Source organism: Cherax quadricarinatus, chromosome 85 (assembly GCF_038502225.1).
Source record: "Cherax quadricarinatus isolate ZL_2023a chromosome 85, ASM3850222v1, whole genome shotgun sequence".
Classification (NCBI taxonomy): domain Eukaryota; kingdom Metazoa; phylum Arthropoda; class Malacostraca; order Decapoda; family Parastacidae; genus Cherax; species Cherax quadricarinatus.
In genome coordinates, this window is record NC_091376.1 from 10,964,865 (window position 1) to 10,984,728 (window position 19,864).

At 40.8% G+C, this 19,864-nt stretch overlaps 2 protein-coding genes across 2 annotated transcripts in view; both read left to right on the forward strand.

The window, feature by feature from the left end:
* Positions 1 to 19,864, forward strand: part of LOC128703286 (uncharacterized) — a gene marked incomplete in the record, with an annotated part of 161,142 nt that overhangs the window by 95,816 nt on the left and 45,462 nt on the right.
* The window catches only part of LOC128703178 (uncharacterized), a 37,882-nt gene that overhangs the window by 8,097 nt on the left and 9,921 nt on the right, over positions 1 to 19,864 (forward strand). Inside the window, exons 4-9 of the mRNA XM_070103360.1 lie at positions 814 to 890; positions 2,076 to 2,217; positions 8,197 to 8,292; positions 9,652 to 9,740; positions 10,405 to 10,498; positions 19,076 to 19,134. Of these exons, the coding sequence (XP_069959461.1) occupies positions 814 to 890; positions 2,076 to 2,217; positions 8,197 to 8,292; positions 9,652 to 9,740; positions 10,405 to 10,498; positions 19,076 to 19,134 (557 nt within the window). The remainder of the gene's footprint in view (positions 1 to 813; positions 891 to 2,075; positions 2,218 to 8,196; positions 8,293 to 9,651; positions 9,741 to 10,404; positions 10,499 to 19,075; positions 19,135 to 19,864) is intronic.

Consider the following 19,864-nt stretch of genomic DNA (forward strand, 5'->3'; position numbering starts at 1 on the left):
CGGTCCCTTACATGTCCGTCTGAGGTCCAATCTGCCAAATATCTCAGCGGTCCCTTACAGGTCCGTCTCAGGTCCAACCTACCAAATATTCTCAGTGGTCCCTTATAGGTCCGTCTCAGGTCCAACCTACCAAATATTCTCAGCTGTCCCTTACAGGTCCGTCTCAGGTTCAACCCACCAAACATTCTTAGGGGCCCCTTACTGGTCCGTCTCAGATCTAACCTACCCAGCATTCTCCACCTGACTCTCCACTCATTTACTATTCACCCAGGTAGTTCTGTTTGTGACTTGATAAAGCGCACTCTGTGGGCGAAACGTCAATAACCACATTATACTGTTTGTGTTTATTTTTCCATTTGGGTGTGGTATTATCCTTGGTAATAAATACCGACAAATTGGTTTAGACAGCCACGTAAGCAAACACTAGGACTTAGATATTAAAAACGTTTCAGTTTTGGGACCTTGATCATTTCCCAAGGTCCCAGGACCCAAATGTTTTCTCATAAATATGGCCTGGTGCCTGCTTACGTGTCTTGATAAACCAACATTTGTTCTGGAAACTTCCCATTTCCAGGACTCGAGTCCGGCTATATGAAAATAACCGGTTTCCCTGAATCCTTCACTAAATATTACCCTGCTCACACTCCAACAGATCGTCAGGTTCCAAATACCATTCGTCTCCATTTTCGCCAGGCAATGGCTTTATCAATACAAGGACATTATGTGAAGAATGTAAAACTATACACATTCTCATCTAATCATTTCTCACTCATCTGGTAACATTCTCATACGATTCTGTGGTATCGTTCTCAGATGCGGCTATCGTCACGTCATCTCCCACACCTAACCCTTGTGATGAGACTGGTATGACACCCTACGATTACAGTCAGGTTAGTGAGTGGAGGCTGATGGTATAAAATACTGACACTGTGAACAATAAAATGGTATAAAATACCGACAGGTTGTTTAGGTAAGACACATATGCAACAGTTAGGTATCTTTATTTCGAAACGTTTCGCCTACACAGTAGGCTTCTTCAGTCGAGTACAGAAAAGTTGATAGAAGCAGAAGAGACGATTACATCGTCTTCAAGTCTCTTCTGCTTCTATCAACTCTTCTATACTAGACTGAAGAAGCCTACTGTGTAGGCGAAACGTTTCGAAATAAAGATACCTAACTGTTGCCTATGTGTCTTACCTAACAACTTTGTTAATAAATCTCAGGCTACAGCTAAGTCAGTGAGGTTTCACTGTAGTCTGGTCAGTGAATCTCAGGCTACAGCTAAGTCAGTGAGGTTTCACTGTAGTCTGGTCAGTGAATCTCAGACTACAGCTAAGTCAGTGAGGTTTCACTGTAGTCTGGTCAGTGAATCTCAGGCTACAGCTAAGTCAGTGAGGTTTCACTGTAGTCTGGTCAGTGAATCTCAGACTACAGTGAATCCATAAAAGAAGTAAGGAAGTCTCTGACCTATCAGGTTATTGGTGATCACCTGAAATACTTTAGATAAATTTAAAAATGTGGGTTGAAAAATCCTGGGTCGTTTATAACTTAAAATTTAAGTTTACGAAATACCTTTTTTTCACATTTTTCTCATTTTGCCTTTTTTTTTACTCTACTTCACATGTCACTCAGTTTATTGTAGTGTTTCTTATCTACGTCTTTCTACTGCTCGTTTTCTGTGTCGTGATTCTTTCGTCTCGCTGTTTTATTTATTTCTATTTATTTCTAATCTTGCTTCTTCTATTTAGCCTTATTCGTCTTCTCTCTCTTATTTATGTCATTTCATTTATACTTCTTGTCCTCTTTCTTTCATTTATCACTCGTTCAACGCACTTAACTCCCTTTTCTAGATGGAAAAATAAACACTACGTTTCGCCCATACAGTGAGCTTTATGAAGTCACAAACAGATCTACCTGGGTAAATAGTACGAGACAGGTGGAGAATGTGTGGGCGAAACGTAGTCAATAACGGATCACATTATAGTACATTTGTGTTTATTTTTCCATCGTGTCGATATTCTATACCATTTATCTCCATCCTTCCCTGTACCTCGTACCTTGTCTCTCACCTTCAGGTACTGTGTATGTCGTACTTGTTCTACGAGGCCCAGCGGTCAGGTCCTCTGCCAGCTGATCAACGAGTCACTTGGCGATTCGACTCAGCTCTAGATGACGGTTCTGATGTTGGTTACGACCTTACTGGTGGCTACTATGATGGTAAGGATGTGTATATATATATATATATATATATATATATATATATATATATATATATATATATATATATATATATATATATATATATATATATATATATATATATATATATATATATATATATATGTCGTGCCGAATATTTAAAACTGGTCAATTAGCAAGAACTCATTTAAAATTAAGTCCTTTCTAAAATTTTCTCTTATACATTTAAAGATATATTTTTTTCATTAATGTTGATGTAAAAATTTTAAATTTTGCACCAAAAGGAACTTAGAAAACTTACCTAACCTTATTATAACAAGCTCAATTTATTTTAGCCTAACCCAACTAAATATATTTTAGATTTGTTTACAGTAATTTAATACTAAACAAACACAGTGAAATATATTTTTTTCGTTAGGTTCAGAATGATTTTGGCGAAATTATTGCATACACAAATTTTTACTTGTCCTATATGGCAAGATGAGCGTTGCTATTTAAGCCAAGATCGCAAGCTCTGCCTGTTCGGCACGACATATATATATATATATATATATATATATATATATATATATATATATATATATATATATATATATATATATATATATATATATATATGAAGATTGAGGCACTTATGCAGCATATGGGAATCTTTATTCAGGAAACGTTTCGCCACACAGTGGCTTCATCAGTCCAATACAAAGAGGAATGGACTGATGAAGCCACTGTGTGGCGAAACGTTTCCTGAATAAAGATTCCCATATGCTGCATAAGTGTCTCAATATTCAACTTGTCGGTTTTTCAAACCATTCATCACACACACACACACACACACACACACACACACACACACACACACACACACACACACACACACACACATCCTCCCCCTCCCCCATAACCATCCATCCCCTCTCTCCCCCAAACCATCTAACTCCCTCCCCCAACTATCTCTGCCCCTCCAATAACCATCCTCCCCCTCCCCCACAACCATCCATCCCCTCTCCTAACCATCTATTCCCCTCCCCCTAACCAGGATGAGGACAAGGGGCTCCAAGGACGAATCTGAGAGGGAGGAATGGGAGATAGAGCTCAAAAAAAGGGAGGAAGACTGGGGAAGGAGACTAGATGAGCTGGAAAGGAAGATGGAAGAGAGGTTAGCAGCAGAATGCAGAAGGTGGAAGCAACAGGCCACAGCAGCAGAAATCAAGATAGAGAGATTAGAAGAGGAGCTGAGACATCTGAAACAGCACAGAGACAAAGATATTACAGAAGTAGCATCGGCAATGGCTACATCGAACACAGACAACAGGTCCGAAGGAAGCATGGAAACTAAACTGTATGCAGAGGTCCTGTCAAACCCACATGGGGCCAAAACAAAGACAGGGAGCACTCTAGGACAGAAAGAGAGGTTGGAAGACATTGATGGAACTAGGACATGTGCAAGGACCTTACCAGATACCTGTGGGGGCCAGGAGCAGGTGAGCAGGAAGGATAAACCAAGAAGCATAGGGGCCATAACGAGGGAAGGGACTGAAGGAAGGAACACGCCACGGGAAGGAACTAAAACACATCAGAGGATGCAATGGGAGTCACAGTGGGAGGTGGAAAGGGAGAGATCCGTGTTTGTCTATGGGCTAGACGAAGCTAAAGGGGAAACTTATGATGAAAGAAAGCAGGAGGAGAAAAAAGCGATTGAAGACATCATGAAGGTGATAGGCGAGGGGGACATGACCCATGTGGCAAATTTTCGGAGAATTGGGTGGTTCACAAAGAAAAGGAATCGGCCTCTCAAAGTAATTTTCAAGGCAGAATCAACCCGAACCATGATCCTGCAGGAGAAAGCACGGCTGAGAGGCAAGCAGGAGTTCCGGAGTGTGTACCTCGACCGAGACAGAACACAGGACGAAAGGAAGACAATGAAAGAGAGAGTTCAAAAACGAAAGGAGAAATGGGAGGAAATGAAAAAGGAGAGCAGAATAACCCAGGATCAAATGGAAGGACAAGCGCACCCCCCAGAAACACCTGCAGAAGGACTCCAGCCACGACACCCCCAAGGCAACTGAACATTCCAAACCAACCATCACACACCGATCCCTCTGTTTCCACCCCCCGCACCACAGTTACAGTATTAGAACAGAAGTTGAAGGTTTGGTACACAAATGCAGATGGATTAACGAATAAACATGAGGAATGGCAAGAAAGAATCAATGAGAAGTCCCCAGACATCATAGCAGTTACAGAAACAAAACTCATGGAGACAATAACAGATGCAATCTTCCCACCAGGATACCAGATCATGAGGAAAGATAGAAGGGGTAGGGGGGGAGGTGGGGTTGCTCTGCTCGTAAAAAACAGATGGAAATTCGAGAAAATGGAAGGAATAGATGAGACAGGAGAAAGAGACTACATAGCAGGTACACTTCAGTCTGGGGAACACAAAGTGGTCATTGCAGTGATGTATAATCCACCACAGAACTGCAGGAGGCCAAGAGAGGAATATGAAGAGAGCAACAGAGCAATGGTGGACACACTTGCTGAGGTGGCAAGAAGAGCTCACTCCAGCAGAGCAAAGTTGCTGGTTATGGGGGATTTCAACCACAGGGAGATTGACTGGGAAAACCTGGAGCCACATGGGGGTCCCGAAACATGGAGAGCCAGGATGTTGGACGTGGTGCTGGAAAACCTCATGCACCAACATGTTAAGGACACTACCAGAGTGAGAGGGGAGGATGAACCAGCAAGATTGGACCTTGTGTTCACCCTGGGCAGCTCAGACATTGAGGACATCAAGTATGAGAGTCCCCTAGGAGCTAGCGACCACGTGGTTCTGTGCTTTGAATACATAGTAGAGCTGCAAGTGGAGAGAATAACAGGAGTAGAATGGGAAAAGCCTGACTATAAAAGAGGGGACTACATAGGGTTGAAGAACTTCCTGCGGGAGGTCCAGTGGGACAGAGAACTGGCAGGAAAGCCAGTAAATGAAATGATGGAATATGTAGCAACAAAATGCAAGGAGGCAGTGGAAAGGTTCATTCCCAAGGGCAACAGTAACAACGGGAAGACCAGAACAAGCCCCTGGTTTACCCGACGGTGTAAGGAGGCAAAAACAAAGTGCAATAGAGAATGGAAAAAGTACAGAAGGCAGAGAACACACGAAAATAGGGAGATCAGTCGCAGAGCCAGGAACGAGTACGCACAGGTAAGGAGGGAGGCCCAGCGACAGTATGAAAATGACATAGCATCGAGAATCAAGACTGACCCGAAACTGTTGTATAGCCACATCAGGAGGAAGACAACAGTCAAAGACCAGGTGATCAGATTAAGGACAGAAGGTGGAGAACTCACAAGAAATGATCAGGAGGTATGTGAGGAGCTGAACAGGAGATTTAAGGAAGTTTTTACAGTAGAGACAGGAAGGGCTGTGGGAAGACAGCACAGAAGGGAACATCAAGAGGGAATATACCAACAAGTGTTGGATGACATACGAACAACTGAGGAGGAGGTGAAGAAGCTCTTAAGTGACCTTGACACCTCAAAGGCGATGGGACCGGACAACATCTCCCCATGGGTCCTTAGAGAAGGAGCAGAGATGCTGTGTGTGCCTCTAACCACAATCTTCAACACATCCCTTGAAACTGGGCAACTACCTGAGAAATGGAAGACAGCTAATGTAGTCCCCATATTTAAGAAAGGAAACAGAAACGAGGCACTAAACTACAGACCTGTGTCTCTGACATGTATTGTGTGCAAAGTCATGGAGAAGATTATCAGGAGGAGAGTGGTCGAACACCTGGAAAGGAACAAGATTATAAATGAAAACCAGCATGGGTTCATGGAAGGCAAATCTTGTATCACAAACCTCCTGGAGTTTTATGACAAGGTAACAGAAGTAAGACACGAGAGAGAGGGTTGGTTAGATTGCATTTTCCTAGACTGCAGGAAGGCCTTTGACACAGTTCCCCACAAGAGATTAGTGCAGAAGCTGGAGGATCAGGCACACGTAAAAGGAAGGGCACTGCAATGGATAAGGGAATACCTGACAGGGAGGCAGCAACGAGTCATGGTACGTGAAGAGGTATCACAGTGGGCGCCTGTTACGAGCGGGGTCCCACAGGGGTCAGTTCTAGGACCAGTGCTATTTTTGATATATGTGAACGACATGATGGAAGGAATAGACTCTGAAGTGTCCCTGTTCGCAGATGACGTGAAGTTGATGAGAAGAATTAAATCGGACGAGGATGAGGCAGGACTGCAAAGAGACCTGGAGAGGCTGGACATGTGGTCCAGTAACTGGCTCCTCGAATTCAATCCAGCCAAATGCAAAGTCATGAAGATTGGGGAGGGGCAAAGAAGACCGCAGACAGAATATAGGCTAGGTGGACAAAGACTACAGACCTCACTCAGGGAGAAAGACCTTGGGGTGACCATAACACCGAGCACATCACCGGAGGCACACATCAACCAAATAACCGCTGCAGCATACGGGCGCCTGGCAAACCTGAGAATAGCGTTCCGATACCTTAATAAGGAATCGTTCAAGACACTGTACACTGTGTATGTTAGACCCATACTGGAGTATGCAGCACCAGTCTGGAACCCACACCTGGTCAAGCACGTCAAGAAGTTAGAGAAAGTACAAAGGTTTGCAACAAGGCTAGTCCCAGAGCTCAAGGGAATGTCGTACGAGGAAAGGTTAAGGGAAATCGGACTGACGACACTGGAGGACAGAAGGGTCAGGGGAGACATGATAACGACATACAAGATACTGCGGGGAATAGACAAGGTGGACAGAGATAGGATGTTCCAGAGAGGGGACACAGGGACAAGGGGTCACAACTGGAAGCTGAAGACTCAGACGAGTCACAGGGACGTTAGGAAGTATTTCTTCAGTCATAGAGTTGTCAGCAAGTGGAATAGCCTAGCAAGTGAAGTAGTGGAGGCAGGAACCATACATAGTTTTAAGAAGAGGTATGACAAAGCTCAGGAAGCAGAGAGAGAGAGGATCCAGTAGCGATCAGTGAAGAGGCGGGGCCAGGAGCTGAGTCTCGACCCCTGCAACCACAATTAGGTGAGTACACACACACACACACACACACATATATATATATATATATATATATATATATATATATATATATATATATATATATATATATATATATAAATATATATATATATATATATATATATATATATATATATATATATATATATATATATATATATATATATATATATATATATATATATATATATATATATATATATATATATATATATATATATAATGTCGTACCGAATAGGTTAAAATTGGTCAATTATCAAAAACTCATTTAAAATGGAGTCCTTTCTAAAATTTTCTCTTATATGTTTAATGATATATATACTTTTTCACTTATGTTAATGTAAAAATTAATAATTTTGTACCAAAAGAACCTTAGAAAACTTACCTGACTTTATCATAACAAGCTCAATTTAATTTAGCCTAATCCAACTAAATATATTTTAGATAAGTTTGCAATAATTTATTAATAAACAAACACAATGAAATATATTTTTTTTTCGTTAGGTTCAGAATGATTTTTGCGAAATTACTGCATACACAATTTTTCGCTTGTCTTTCTCGGCTAGAAGAGCGTTGCTATTTAAGCCAAGGTAGCAAGTTTTACCTATTCTGCACGATATACGTATGTTAATTTTGGCATAGATATATGCCGTGCCGAATAGGTAAAATTTGCTATTTTGGCTTAAAAAGCAATACTAAACCAAAATCGTGTATGTAATAATTTCGTGTATGCAGTAATTCCGCAAAATCGTGTATGCAGTAATTTCGCAAAAATCATTCTGAACCTAACGAAAAAAATATATTTTCATTGTCTTTGTTTGTTAAATTATTGTCAACTTATCTATGAAGTAAATACTGGCACAAGACATTTTTTTTTTGATACTCATCACTGTAAAAATGGCAAATAATTCTTGTTGTCTCGTCCGCAGCTGGTGACCACGTCAAGTTTGGCTTCCCGATGGCTTTCTCCACTACTATGTTGGCTTGGGGCGTCATAGACTTCGCTGAGGGGCACGAAATTGCTGGTAAGATTTGCCTGTATTGAAGTCTATTGGGAAGCGATCAATGACCTGGAGTTTACCTGGAGAGAGTTCCGGGGATCAATGCCCCCGCGGCCCGGTCTGTGACCAGGCTTCATGGTGGATCAGAGCCTGATCAACTAGGCTGTTACTGTTGGCAGCATGTAATCCAACGTACGAGCCACAGCCCGGCTGGTCAGGTACCGACTTTAGGTGCTTGTCCAGTGCCTGCTTGAAGACGGCCAGGGGTCTATTGGTAATCCCCCTTATGTTTGCTGGGAGGCAGTTGAACAGTCTCGGGCCCCTGACACTTATTGTATTGTCTCTTAACGTGCTAGTGACACCCCTGCTTTTCATCGGGGGGATGTTGCATCGTCTGCCGAGTCTTCTGCTTTCGTTGTGAGTGATTTTCGTGTGCAAGTTCGGTACTAGTCCCTCTAGGATTTTCCAGGTATATATAATCATGTATCTCTCCCGCCTGCGTTCCAGGGAATACAGGTTCAAGAACTTCAAGGGCTCCCAGTAATTGAGGTGTTTTATCTCCGTTATGCGCGCCCTGAAGGTTCTCTGTACATTTTCTAGGTCAGCAATTTCACCTGCCTTGAAAGGTGCTGTTAGTGTGCAGCAATATTCCAGCCTAGATAGAACAAGCGACCTGAAGAGTGTCATCATGGGCTTGGCATTCCTAGTTTTGAAGGTTCTCATTATCCATCCTAACGATAATATAAATCCTAGGTTCAAATAGCATATTTTAGAATATAGAGAGAAAATACTCACGTTTCAAAACATTGTTTAATATGGACAATGTTTCGCTTAATAGAGCTTTACACACGCACACACACACACACACACACACACACACACACACACACACACACACACACACACACACACACACACACACACACACACACACACACACACACGATGTGTTTATACAAGAAGCAAAATAACCACTTGACCCATCCCCATGAATGAATCTACCTGGACTTCCTACTCATTTCTGTACCATTGCAAGCTGTTGAAGATGTGTTGATGGCAACACGAAAGGCATAGAGCTTCATTCAACTCCTCCTGTGGTTTGTTTTACACACACACACACACACACACACACACACACACACACACACACACACACACCCATACAAGTTAAATAATGAAGATTGAGACACTTACACAACATAATGTTTTTCGAGTAGCCGGTGTCTGTGTCACGTTTAGCGAATGACGGATCGAGTTTCCAGCACTTCTTACGTTTAATAACCCGTACAGGTTTAGTATTTAACATAAATATAAGAAAATAATATGGCTCAATCTTCTAGGTAATGTCTTTAGTGGCTCATGACTCTTGTGTGTCGCCCACAGGTCAGACAGAATACGGTCGCGCAGCGGTCAAGTGGGCCACTGACTACTTCCTCAAGGCTTACACTGCTAACAACGAGTTTTATGGTCAGGTGAGAATGATTCAATAATTTACCAGGACCTTTATGTGTACAGGCGTTTTAGACAGCCCTTGAAAATCAAACAAAAAAAGAATAGTTATTGAAAACTTTCGGATTTGTGAAAGAGAATGGATGTTACTTATGATTACTTACCTAATTTTGAAAGTTTTCGATTTGTGTATTTTTGAGTGGTTTGGCCACATTAATCGGACTGTAAGAACTCTTAGAAAGGCAGCTAATAGATTAAGCAGCATGCATTAATCGCGAATGAGTGATAACATATGCAAAATAGCCACAAGGGTGAGTTATTTCGCAAACCAGCGTTTACAAGCTTTGATGCCGAGTTTGTAGGTTCGAATCCTGCTGTGGACAGAGATAATATTTGTGAATAATTTCGTCTGTCTGCGAATTGTTAAGTATAAATCAGTATATAATATCATGTCATGACGTGGGTTAAACCAGATGTTTCTTATGTTAGGTATAAGGACACAATTGCAACTAATGCCACATTTTACTGTGGCAACGTTTTGCTTTCCAGGAGCGAAACGTTGCCACAAAATATCACATTAGTTGCACTTGTGTCCTGTTACCTAACATACTGTTGGTAATCTTACCAATATTACAGATCTTCCTTGTATTTCTGACGTTATATCAAATACATAACCATTGTTTCCAGGTAGGCAAAGGTGATATAGACCACTCGTACTGGGGACGCCCAGAGGAGATGACCATGGAACGACCTTCCTATAAGATCGACGAAGATCACCCAGGTTAGTACGCTAGGACGCTCAGGAGACCCGAATACTGTACAGGTATACACAAATACAGTTACATATATGTGGAGAACCTGGGATCCTTAAACAATTTTTTCTGGTAATTCATAGAGAAACTGGTTAAAACCCACAAGAAAAGACATGTTGCTGAGATACTCACAGAAAAAAAAAAACACTTTGTAAGCACGGATAGGAAAATTTAACACTCGTAAGAATTCAAAGAAAGTTTAGGATTTAATTTGTCTAAAATAATCCACCAAACTAGAGGCTTTTCAAGTGTACTCTGATATGCAATTAAATTTTGTAAACATTACGCTTTATTAATATTGTTAGAATCATTATAGCTATTGTTATTATATCATTATAGCTGTTGTTATTATATCATTATAGCTGTTGTTATTATATCATTATAGCTGTTGTTTTTATATCATTATAGCTGTTGTTATTATATCATTATAGCTGTTGTTATTATATCATTATAGCTGTTGTTATTATATCATTATAGCTGTTGTTATTATATCATTATAGCTGTTGTTTTTATATCATTATAGCTGTTGTTTTTATATCATTATAGCTGTTGTTATTATATCATTATAGCTGTTGTTATTATATCATTATAGCTGTTGTTATTATATCATTATAGCTGTTGTTATTATATCATTATAGCTGTTGTTATTATATCATTATAGCTGTTGTTTTTATATCATTATAGCTGTTGTTATTATATCATTATAGCTGTTGTTATTATATCATTATAGCTGTTGTTATTATATCATTATAGCTGTTGTTATTATATCATTATAGCTGTTGTTTTTATATCATTATAGCTATTGTTATTATATCATTATAGCTGTTGTTATTATATCATTATAGCTGTTGTTATTATATCATTATAGCTGTTGTTTTTATATCATTATAGCTGTTGTTATTATATCATTATAGCTGTTGTTATTATATCATTATAGCTGTTGTTATTATATCATTATAGCTGTTGTTATTATATCATTATAGCTGTTGTTATTATATCATTATAGCTGTTGTTATTATATCATTATAGCTGTTGTTATTATATCATTATAGCTGTTGTTATTATATCATTATAGCTGTTGTTATTATATCATTATAGCTGTTGTTATTATATCATTATAGCTGTTGTTATTATATCATTATAGCTGTTGTTATTATATCATTATAGCTATTATTATTATATCATTATAGCTGTTGTTATTATATCATTATAGCTGTTGTTATTATATCATTATAGCTGTTGTTATTATATCATTATAGCTATTATTATTATATCATTATAGCTGTTGTTATTATATCATTATAGCTATTATTATTATATCATTATAGCTGTTGTTATTATATCATTATAGCTGTTGTTATTATATCATTATAGCTATTATTATTATATCATTACAGCTGTTGTTATTATATCATTATAGCTATTATTATTATATCATTATAGCTGTTGTTATTATATCATTATAGCTGTTGTTATTATATCATTATAGCTATTATTATTATATCATTATAGCTGTTGTTATTATATCATTATAGCTATTATTATTATATCATTATAGCTGTTGTTATTATATCATTATAGCTGTTGTTATTATATCATTATAGCTATTATTATTATATCATTATAGCTGTTGTTATTATATCATTATAGCTGTTGTTATTATATCATTATAGCTATTATTATTATATCATTATAGCTGTTGTTATTATATCATTATAGCTGTTGTTATTATATCATTATAGCTATTATTATTATATCATTATAGCTGTTGTTATTATATCATTATAGCTGTTGTTATTATATCATTATAGCTGTTGTTATTATATCATTATAGCTGTTGTTATTATATCATTATAGCTGTTGTTATTATATCATTATAGCTATTATTATTATATCATTATAGCTGTTGTTATTATATCATTATAGCTGTTGTTATTATATCATTATAGCTATTATTATTATATCATTATAGCTATTGTTTTTATATCATTATAGCTGTTGTTATTATATCATTATAGCTGTTGTTATTATATCATTATAGCTGTTGTTATTATATCATTATAGCTGTTGTTATTATATCATTATAGCTGTTGTTATTATATCATTATAGCTGTTGTTATTATATCATTATAGCTGTTGTTATTATATCATTATAGCTGTTGTTATTATATCATTATAGCTGTTGTTATTATATCATTATAGCTGTTGTTATTATATCATTATAGCTGTTGTTTTTATATCATTATAGCTGTTGTTATTATATCATTATAGCTGTTGTTATTATATCATTATAGCTGTTGTTATTATATCATTATAGCTGTTGTTTTTATATCATTATAGCTGTTGTTATTATATCATTATAGCTGTTGTTATTATATCATTATAGCTGTTGTTATTATATCATTATAGCTGTTGTTATTATATCATTATAGCTATTATTATTATTAGTAGTAGTACCATTGTAACTATTATCATTATTATTATCATTATTATTATACTAGTATAAACACTAGTATAACGCAAGTTTGCCATAGGTTCGAATCTTCATTTCACTGAGTTGTGTGTGTTCACAGTTGTGTGTGTTCACAGTTGTGTGTGTTCACAGTTGTGTGTGCTCACAGTTGTGTGTGTTCACAGTTGTGTGTGTTCACAGTTGTGTGTGCTCACAGTTGTGTGTGCTCACAGTTGTGTGTGCTCACAGTTGTGTGTGCTCACAGTTGTGTGTGTTCACAGTTGTGTGTGTTCACAGTTGTGTGTGCTCACAGTTGTGTGTGCTCACAGTTGTGTGTGCTCACAGTTGTGTGTGCTCACAGTTGTGTGTGTTCACAGTTGTGTGTGTTCACAGTTGTGTGTGCTCACAGTTGTGTGTGCTCACAGTTGTGTGTGTTCACAGTTGTGTGTGCTCACAGTTGTGTGTGCTCACAGTTGTGTGTGTTCACAGTTGTGTGTGTTCACAGTTGTGTGTGCTCACAGTTGTGTGTGCTCACAGTTGTGTGTGTTCACAGTTGTGTGTGTTCACAGTTGTGTGTGATCACAGTTGTGTGTGTTCACAGTTGTGTGTGCTCACAGTTGTGTGTGTTCACAGTTGTGTGTGTTCACAGTTGTGTGTGTTCACAGTTGTGTGTGTTCACAGTTATGTGTGTTCACAGTTGTGTGTGTTCACAGTTGTGTGTGTTCACAGTTGTGTGTGTTCACAGTTGTGTGTGTTCACAGTTGTGTGTGTTCACAGTTGTGTGTGTTCACGGTTGTGTGTGTTCACAGTTGTGTGTGTTCACAGTTGTGTGTGTTCACAGTTGTGTGTGCTCACAGTTGTGTGTGTTTACAGTTGTGTGTGTTCACAGTTGTGCGTGTTCACAGTTGTGGGTGTTCACAGTTGTGCGTGTTCACAGTTGTGCGTGTTCACAGTTGTGTGTGTTCATAAAAATCTTTGAAAGGGTCCTAAGAAGCAAGATCACCACCCATCTAGAAACCCATCAGTTACACAACCCAGGGCAACATGGGTTTAGAACAGGTCGCTCCTGTCTGTCTCAACTACTGGATCACTACGACAAGGTCCTAAATGCACTAGAAGACAAAAAGAATGCAGATGTAATATATACAGACTTTGCAAAAGCCTTCGACAAGTGTGACCATGGCGTAATAGCGCACAAAATGCGCGCTAAAGGAATAACAGGAAAAGTCGGTCGATGGATCTATAATTTCCTCACTAACAGAACACAGAGAGTAGTCGTCAACAGAGTAAAGTCCGAGGCAGCTACGGTGAAAAGCTCTGTTCCACAAGGCACAGTACTAGCTCCCATCTTGTTCCCGCCCACCAGTGAATTTGCCCTCGTCTGCTTCACCTGACGTTACTATATAAGCGCCAGGATTCTTTCTTCTGCTTCAGAATCTCCACGACTATGGTGCTGTTCGCACCTACTCCTAGGTTGAGGGACTGATTACCTCATCTTCTGTACATAGTTCTACTGTCTTCAAGTTATGTCCTGGAATTTTATTGATAAAGCCACTGGATGGCGAAACGTCTACAATAAAGATACCCAGATGTTGCACATGTGTCTTACTCTCATCTTGTCGGTATTATATACCATTCGTACACAACTTGTCAGACACTGCAACATCATGGAATCTTAATTCTGAGGACATGTACATAACCTTCACAACTACGACAACAACTACTACAACAACTAACCCATCTCTTTGGGAAGGACCTACTTCCACTGGGGAATCCCGCCCACCAGTGAATTTGCCCTCGTCTGCTTCACCTGACGTTACTATAAAAGCGCCAGGATTCTTTCTTCTGCTTCAGAATCTCCACGACTATGGTGCTGTTCGCACCTACTCCTAGGTTGAGGGACTGATTACCTCATCTTCTGTACATAGTTCTACTGTCTTCAAGTTATGTCCTGGAATTTGTATTGATAAAGCCACTGGATGGCGAAACGTCTACAATAAAGATACCCAGATGTTGCACATGTATCTTACTCTCATCTCATCCTCATCCTCATATCCGACATAGACAAGGATGTCAGCCACAGCACCGTGTCTTCCTTTGCAGATGACACCCGAATCTGCATGACAGTGTCTTCCATTGCAGACACTGCAAGGCTCCAGGCGGACATCAACCAAATCTTTCAGTGGGCTGCAGAAAACAATATGAAGTTCAACGATGAGAAATTTCAATTACTCAGATATGGTAAACATGAGGAAATTAAATCTTCATCAGAGTACAAAACAAATTCTGGCCACAAAATAGAGCGAAACACCAACGTCAAAGACCTGGGAGTGATTATGTCGGAGGATCTCACCTTCAAGGACCATAACATTGTATCAATCGCATCTGCTAGAAAAATGACAGGATGGATAATGAGAACCTTCAAAACTAGGGAGGCCAAGCCCATGATGACACTCTTCAGGTCACTTGTTCTATCTAGGCTGGAATATTGCTGCACTCTAACAGCACCTTTCAAGGCAGGTGAAATTGCCGACCTAGAAAATGTACAGAGAACTTTCACGGCGCGCATAACGGAGATAAAACACCTCAATTACTGGGAGCGCTTGAGGTTTCTAAACCTGTATTCCCTGGAACGCAGGAGGGAGAGATACATGATTATATACACCTGGAAAATCCTAGAGGGACTAGTACCGAACTTGCACACGAAAATCACTCACTACGAAAGCAAAAGACTTGGCAGACGATGCACCATCCCCCCAATGAAAAGCAGGGGTGTCACTAGCACGTTAAGAGACCATACAATAAGTGTCAGGGGCCCGAGACTGTTCAACTGCCTCCCAGCACACATAAGGGGGATTACCAACAGACCCCTGGCAGTCTTCAAGCTGGCACTGGACAAGCACCTAAAGTCAGTTCCTGATCAGCCGGGCTGTGGCTCGTACGTTGGTTTGCGTGCAGCCAGCAGCAACAGCCTGGTTGATCAGGCGCTGATCCACCAGGAGGCCTGGTCACAGACCGGGCCGCGGGGGCATTGACCCCCGAAACTCTCTCCAGGTAAACTCCAGGTAAACTCCAGTTGTGTGTGCTCACAGTTGTATGTGTTCATAGTTGTGCGTGTTCACAGATGTGCGTGTTCACAGTTGTGCGTGTTCACAGTTGTGTGTGTTCACAGTTGTGTGTGTTCACAGTTGTGTGTGTTCACAGTTGTGTGTGTTCACAGTTGTGTGTGTTCACAGTTGTGTGTGTTCACAGTTGTGCATGTTCACAGTTGTGTGTGTTCACAGTTGTGTGTGTTCACAGTTGTGTGTGCTCACAGTTGTGTGTATTCACAGTTGTGTGTGTTCACAGTTGTGTGTGTTCACAGTTGTGTGTGTTCACAGTTGTGCGTGTTCACAGTTGTGTGTGTTCACAGTTGTGTGTGTTCACAGTTGTGTGTGCTCACAGTTGTGTGTGTTCACAGTTGTGTGTGTTCACAGTTGTGTGTGTTCACAGTTGTGTGTGTTCACAGTTGTGTGTGTTCACAGTTGTGTGTGTTCACAGTTGTGCGTGTTCACAGTTGTGTGTGTTCACAGTTGTGTGTGTTCACAGTTGTGTGTGTTCACAGTTGTGTGTATTCACAGTTGTGTGTGTTCACAGTTGTGTGTGTTCACAGTTGTGTGTGTTCACAGTTGTGCGTGTTCACAGTTGTGTGTGTTCACAGTTGTGTGTGTTCACAGTTGTGTGTGCTCACAGTTGTGTGTTCACAGTTGTGTGTGTTCACAGTTGTGTGTGTTCACAGTTGTGTGTGTTCATAGTTGTGTGTGTTCACAGTTGTGTGTGTTCACAGTTGTGTGTGTTCACAGTTGTGCGTGTTCACAGTTGTGCGTGTTCACAGTTGTGCGTGTTCACAGTTGTGTGTGTTCACAGTTGTGTGTGTTCACAGTTGTGTGTGTTCACAGTTGTGTGTGTTCACAGTTGTGTGTGTTCACAGTTGTGTGTGTTCACAGTTGTGTGTGTTCACAGTTGTGTGTGTTCACAGTTGTGCGTGTTCACAGTTGTGTGTGTTCACAGTTGTGCGTGTTCACAGTTGTGTGTGTTCACAGTTGTGTGTGTTCACAGTTGTGCGTGTTCACAGTTGTGTGTGTTCACAGTTGTGCGTGTTCACAGTTGTGTGTGTTCACAGTTGTGTGTGTTCACAGTTGTGTGTGCTCACAGTTGTGTGTGTTCACAGTTGTGTGTGCTCACAGTTGTGTGTGCTCACAGTTGTGTGTGCTCAAAGTTGTGTGTGCTCACAGTTGTGTGTGTTCACAGTTTCTATTAAGTTTTCTATCTAGCCAAAAGAGAGGTAAAGGAAACGCAACAGTAAACGCATGGCAGATGGCAGACCGGAGGCCTAGCTTCTCCCTACAAGCCCCGTGAGGGCGGGGACTGTGGCTAGGCCTGGGGGCAGATGATCACAAAGATGAGGGGGTACTTGTACCTCCTCCCAAGGGAGACTTAGGTCTCGAGACACTCCCCAGATAGGGAGCCAAGGCCGGGCCACCACTACTTGGAAAAGACCCGGGCCGGGAGAATACCTCATTTAGAAAACTGTTCAGTGTTCCGTGTCAACTCTCAGCTGTGCTGGAAGGTGACCTTTGATGCTGTCGTAGCTGATAAACATTTACTGGAATACTTGACCATATCCTCATTGTCCCTCTGTAGTCTCCCAGCTCAGGCTGACACTACTGAAGTCTGCCAGCTCAGGCTGACACTACTGAAGTCTCCCAGCTCAGGCTGACACTACTGAAGTCTCCCAGCTCAGGCTGATACTACTGAAGTCTCCCAGCTCAGGCTGACACTACCGAAGTCTCCCAGCTCAGGCTGACACTACTGAAGTCTCCCAGCTCAGGCTGACACTACTGAAGTCTCCCAGCTCAGGCTGACACTACTGTAGTCTCCCAACTCAGGCTGACACTACTGAAGTCTCCCAGCTCAGGCTGATACTACTGAAGTCTCCCAGCTCAGGCTGATACTACTGAAGTCTCCCAGCTCAGGCTGACACTACTGAAGTCTCCAAGCTCAGGCTGACACTACTGAAGTCTCCCAGCTCAGGCTGACACTTCTGAAGTATCACAGCTCAGACTGACACTACTGAAGTCTCCCAGCTCAGGCTGACACTACTGAAGTCTGCCAGCTCAGGCTGACACTACTGAAGTCTCCAAGCTCAGGCTGACACTACTGAAGTCTCCCAGCTCAGGCTGACACTTCTGAAGTATCACAGCTCAGACTGACACTACTGAAGTATCACAGCTCAGGCTGACACTTCTGAAGTATCACAGCTCAGGCTGACACTGCTGAAGTATCACAGCTCAGGCTGACACTACTGAAGAATCACAGCTCAGGCTGACACTACTGAAGAATCACAGCTCAGGCTGACACTACTGAAGAATCACAGCTCAGGCTGACACTACTGAAGAATCACAGCTCAGGCTGACACTACTGAAGAATCACAGCTCAGGCTGACACTACTGAAGAATCACAGCTCAGGCTGACACTACTGAAGAATCACAGCTCAGGCTGACACTACTGAAGAATCACAGCTCAGGCTGACACTACTGAAGAATCACAGCTCAGGCTGACACTTCAACACTATGAAATCAAATCTGTGATGGAACATGACAGTGAACATCCATCCTATGTGATGGAATATAAGAGAAAACTTAGTTGTTGTTCCTATCGGGTTATTATCACCAAGAACAGAGAAACAACACACTAGCGATGTACGCAGCTTTGGTAAACTGAAGTGTCCCGTAGCTCGATTGCCAGAGCATTTATCTCACACACTGAGGTCCGTGCTTCGATCCCCGGTACGGTTGGAAATATTAGGACGTGTTTCCTTAAAACACCTGCTGTCTATGTTCACCTAGCAGTAAAATAGGTACCTGGGTGTTAGCTACTGGTGTGGGGCGCATCCTGGGGATAAAAATGACATAATTTGCGGGAAAAGCTCAGCATAACAAGGGACTTTCTATATAGTAGTATGTCACTGATGTCAACTATGGTCTGTATACCTTGTACATGTACTGGTAGAAATAAAGATTATTATTAACAACAAAAGCTTTTCTTTCTACAGGAAGTGAACTGGCAGCGGAGACAGCAGCTGCCCTGGCCGCGGCAGCCGTAGTCTTCAAGGTAATTCAATAAATTTGATTTCTTTCTGCAATAAACAAAACGTAATTTACATGCAGTAAAATATTAAGCAGAAAAAAACCACTAGGATGCTGTGCATTACGTGCAGACAGTTGGTGTTTGTATTGAAATCTGTTGTTGGCCTTGTGAGAGGAGGTTCATCTGTTGTTGGTCTTGTGAGAGGAGGTTCATCTGTTGTTGGTCTTGTGAGAGGAGGTTCATCTGTTGATGGTCTTGTGAGAGGAAGTTCATCTGTTGTTGGTCTTGTGAGAGGAGGTTCATCTGTTGTTGGCCTTGTGAGAAGAGGTTCATCTGTTGTTGGTCTTGTGAGAGGAGGTTCATCTGTTGTTGGTCTTGTGAGAGGAGGTTCATCTGTTGTTGGTCTTGTGAGAGGAGGTTCATCTGTTGTTGGTCTTGTGAGAGGAGGTTCATCTGTTGTTGGTCTTGTGAGAGGAGGTTTATCTGTTGTTGGTCTTGTGAGAGGAGGTTCATCTGTTGTTGGTCTTGTGAGAGGAGGTTCATCTGTTGTTGATCTTGTGAGAGGAGGTTCATCTGTTGTTGGTCTTGTGAGAGGAGGTTCATCTGTTGTTGGTCTTGTGAGAGGAGGTTCATCTGTTGTTGGTCTTGTGAGAGGAGGTTCATCTGTTGTTGGTCTTGTGAGAAGAGGTTCATTTGTTGTTGGTCTTGTGAGAGGAGGTTCATCTGTTTTTGGTCTTGTGAGAGGAGGTTCATC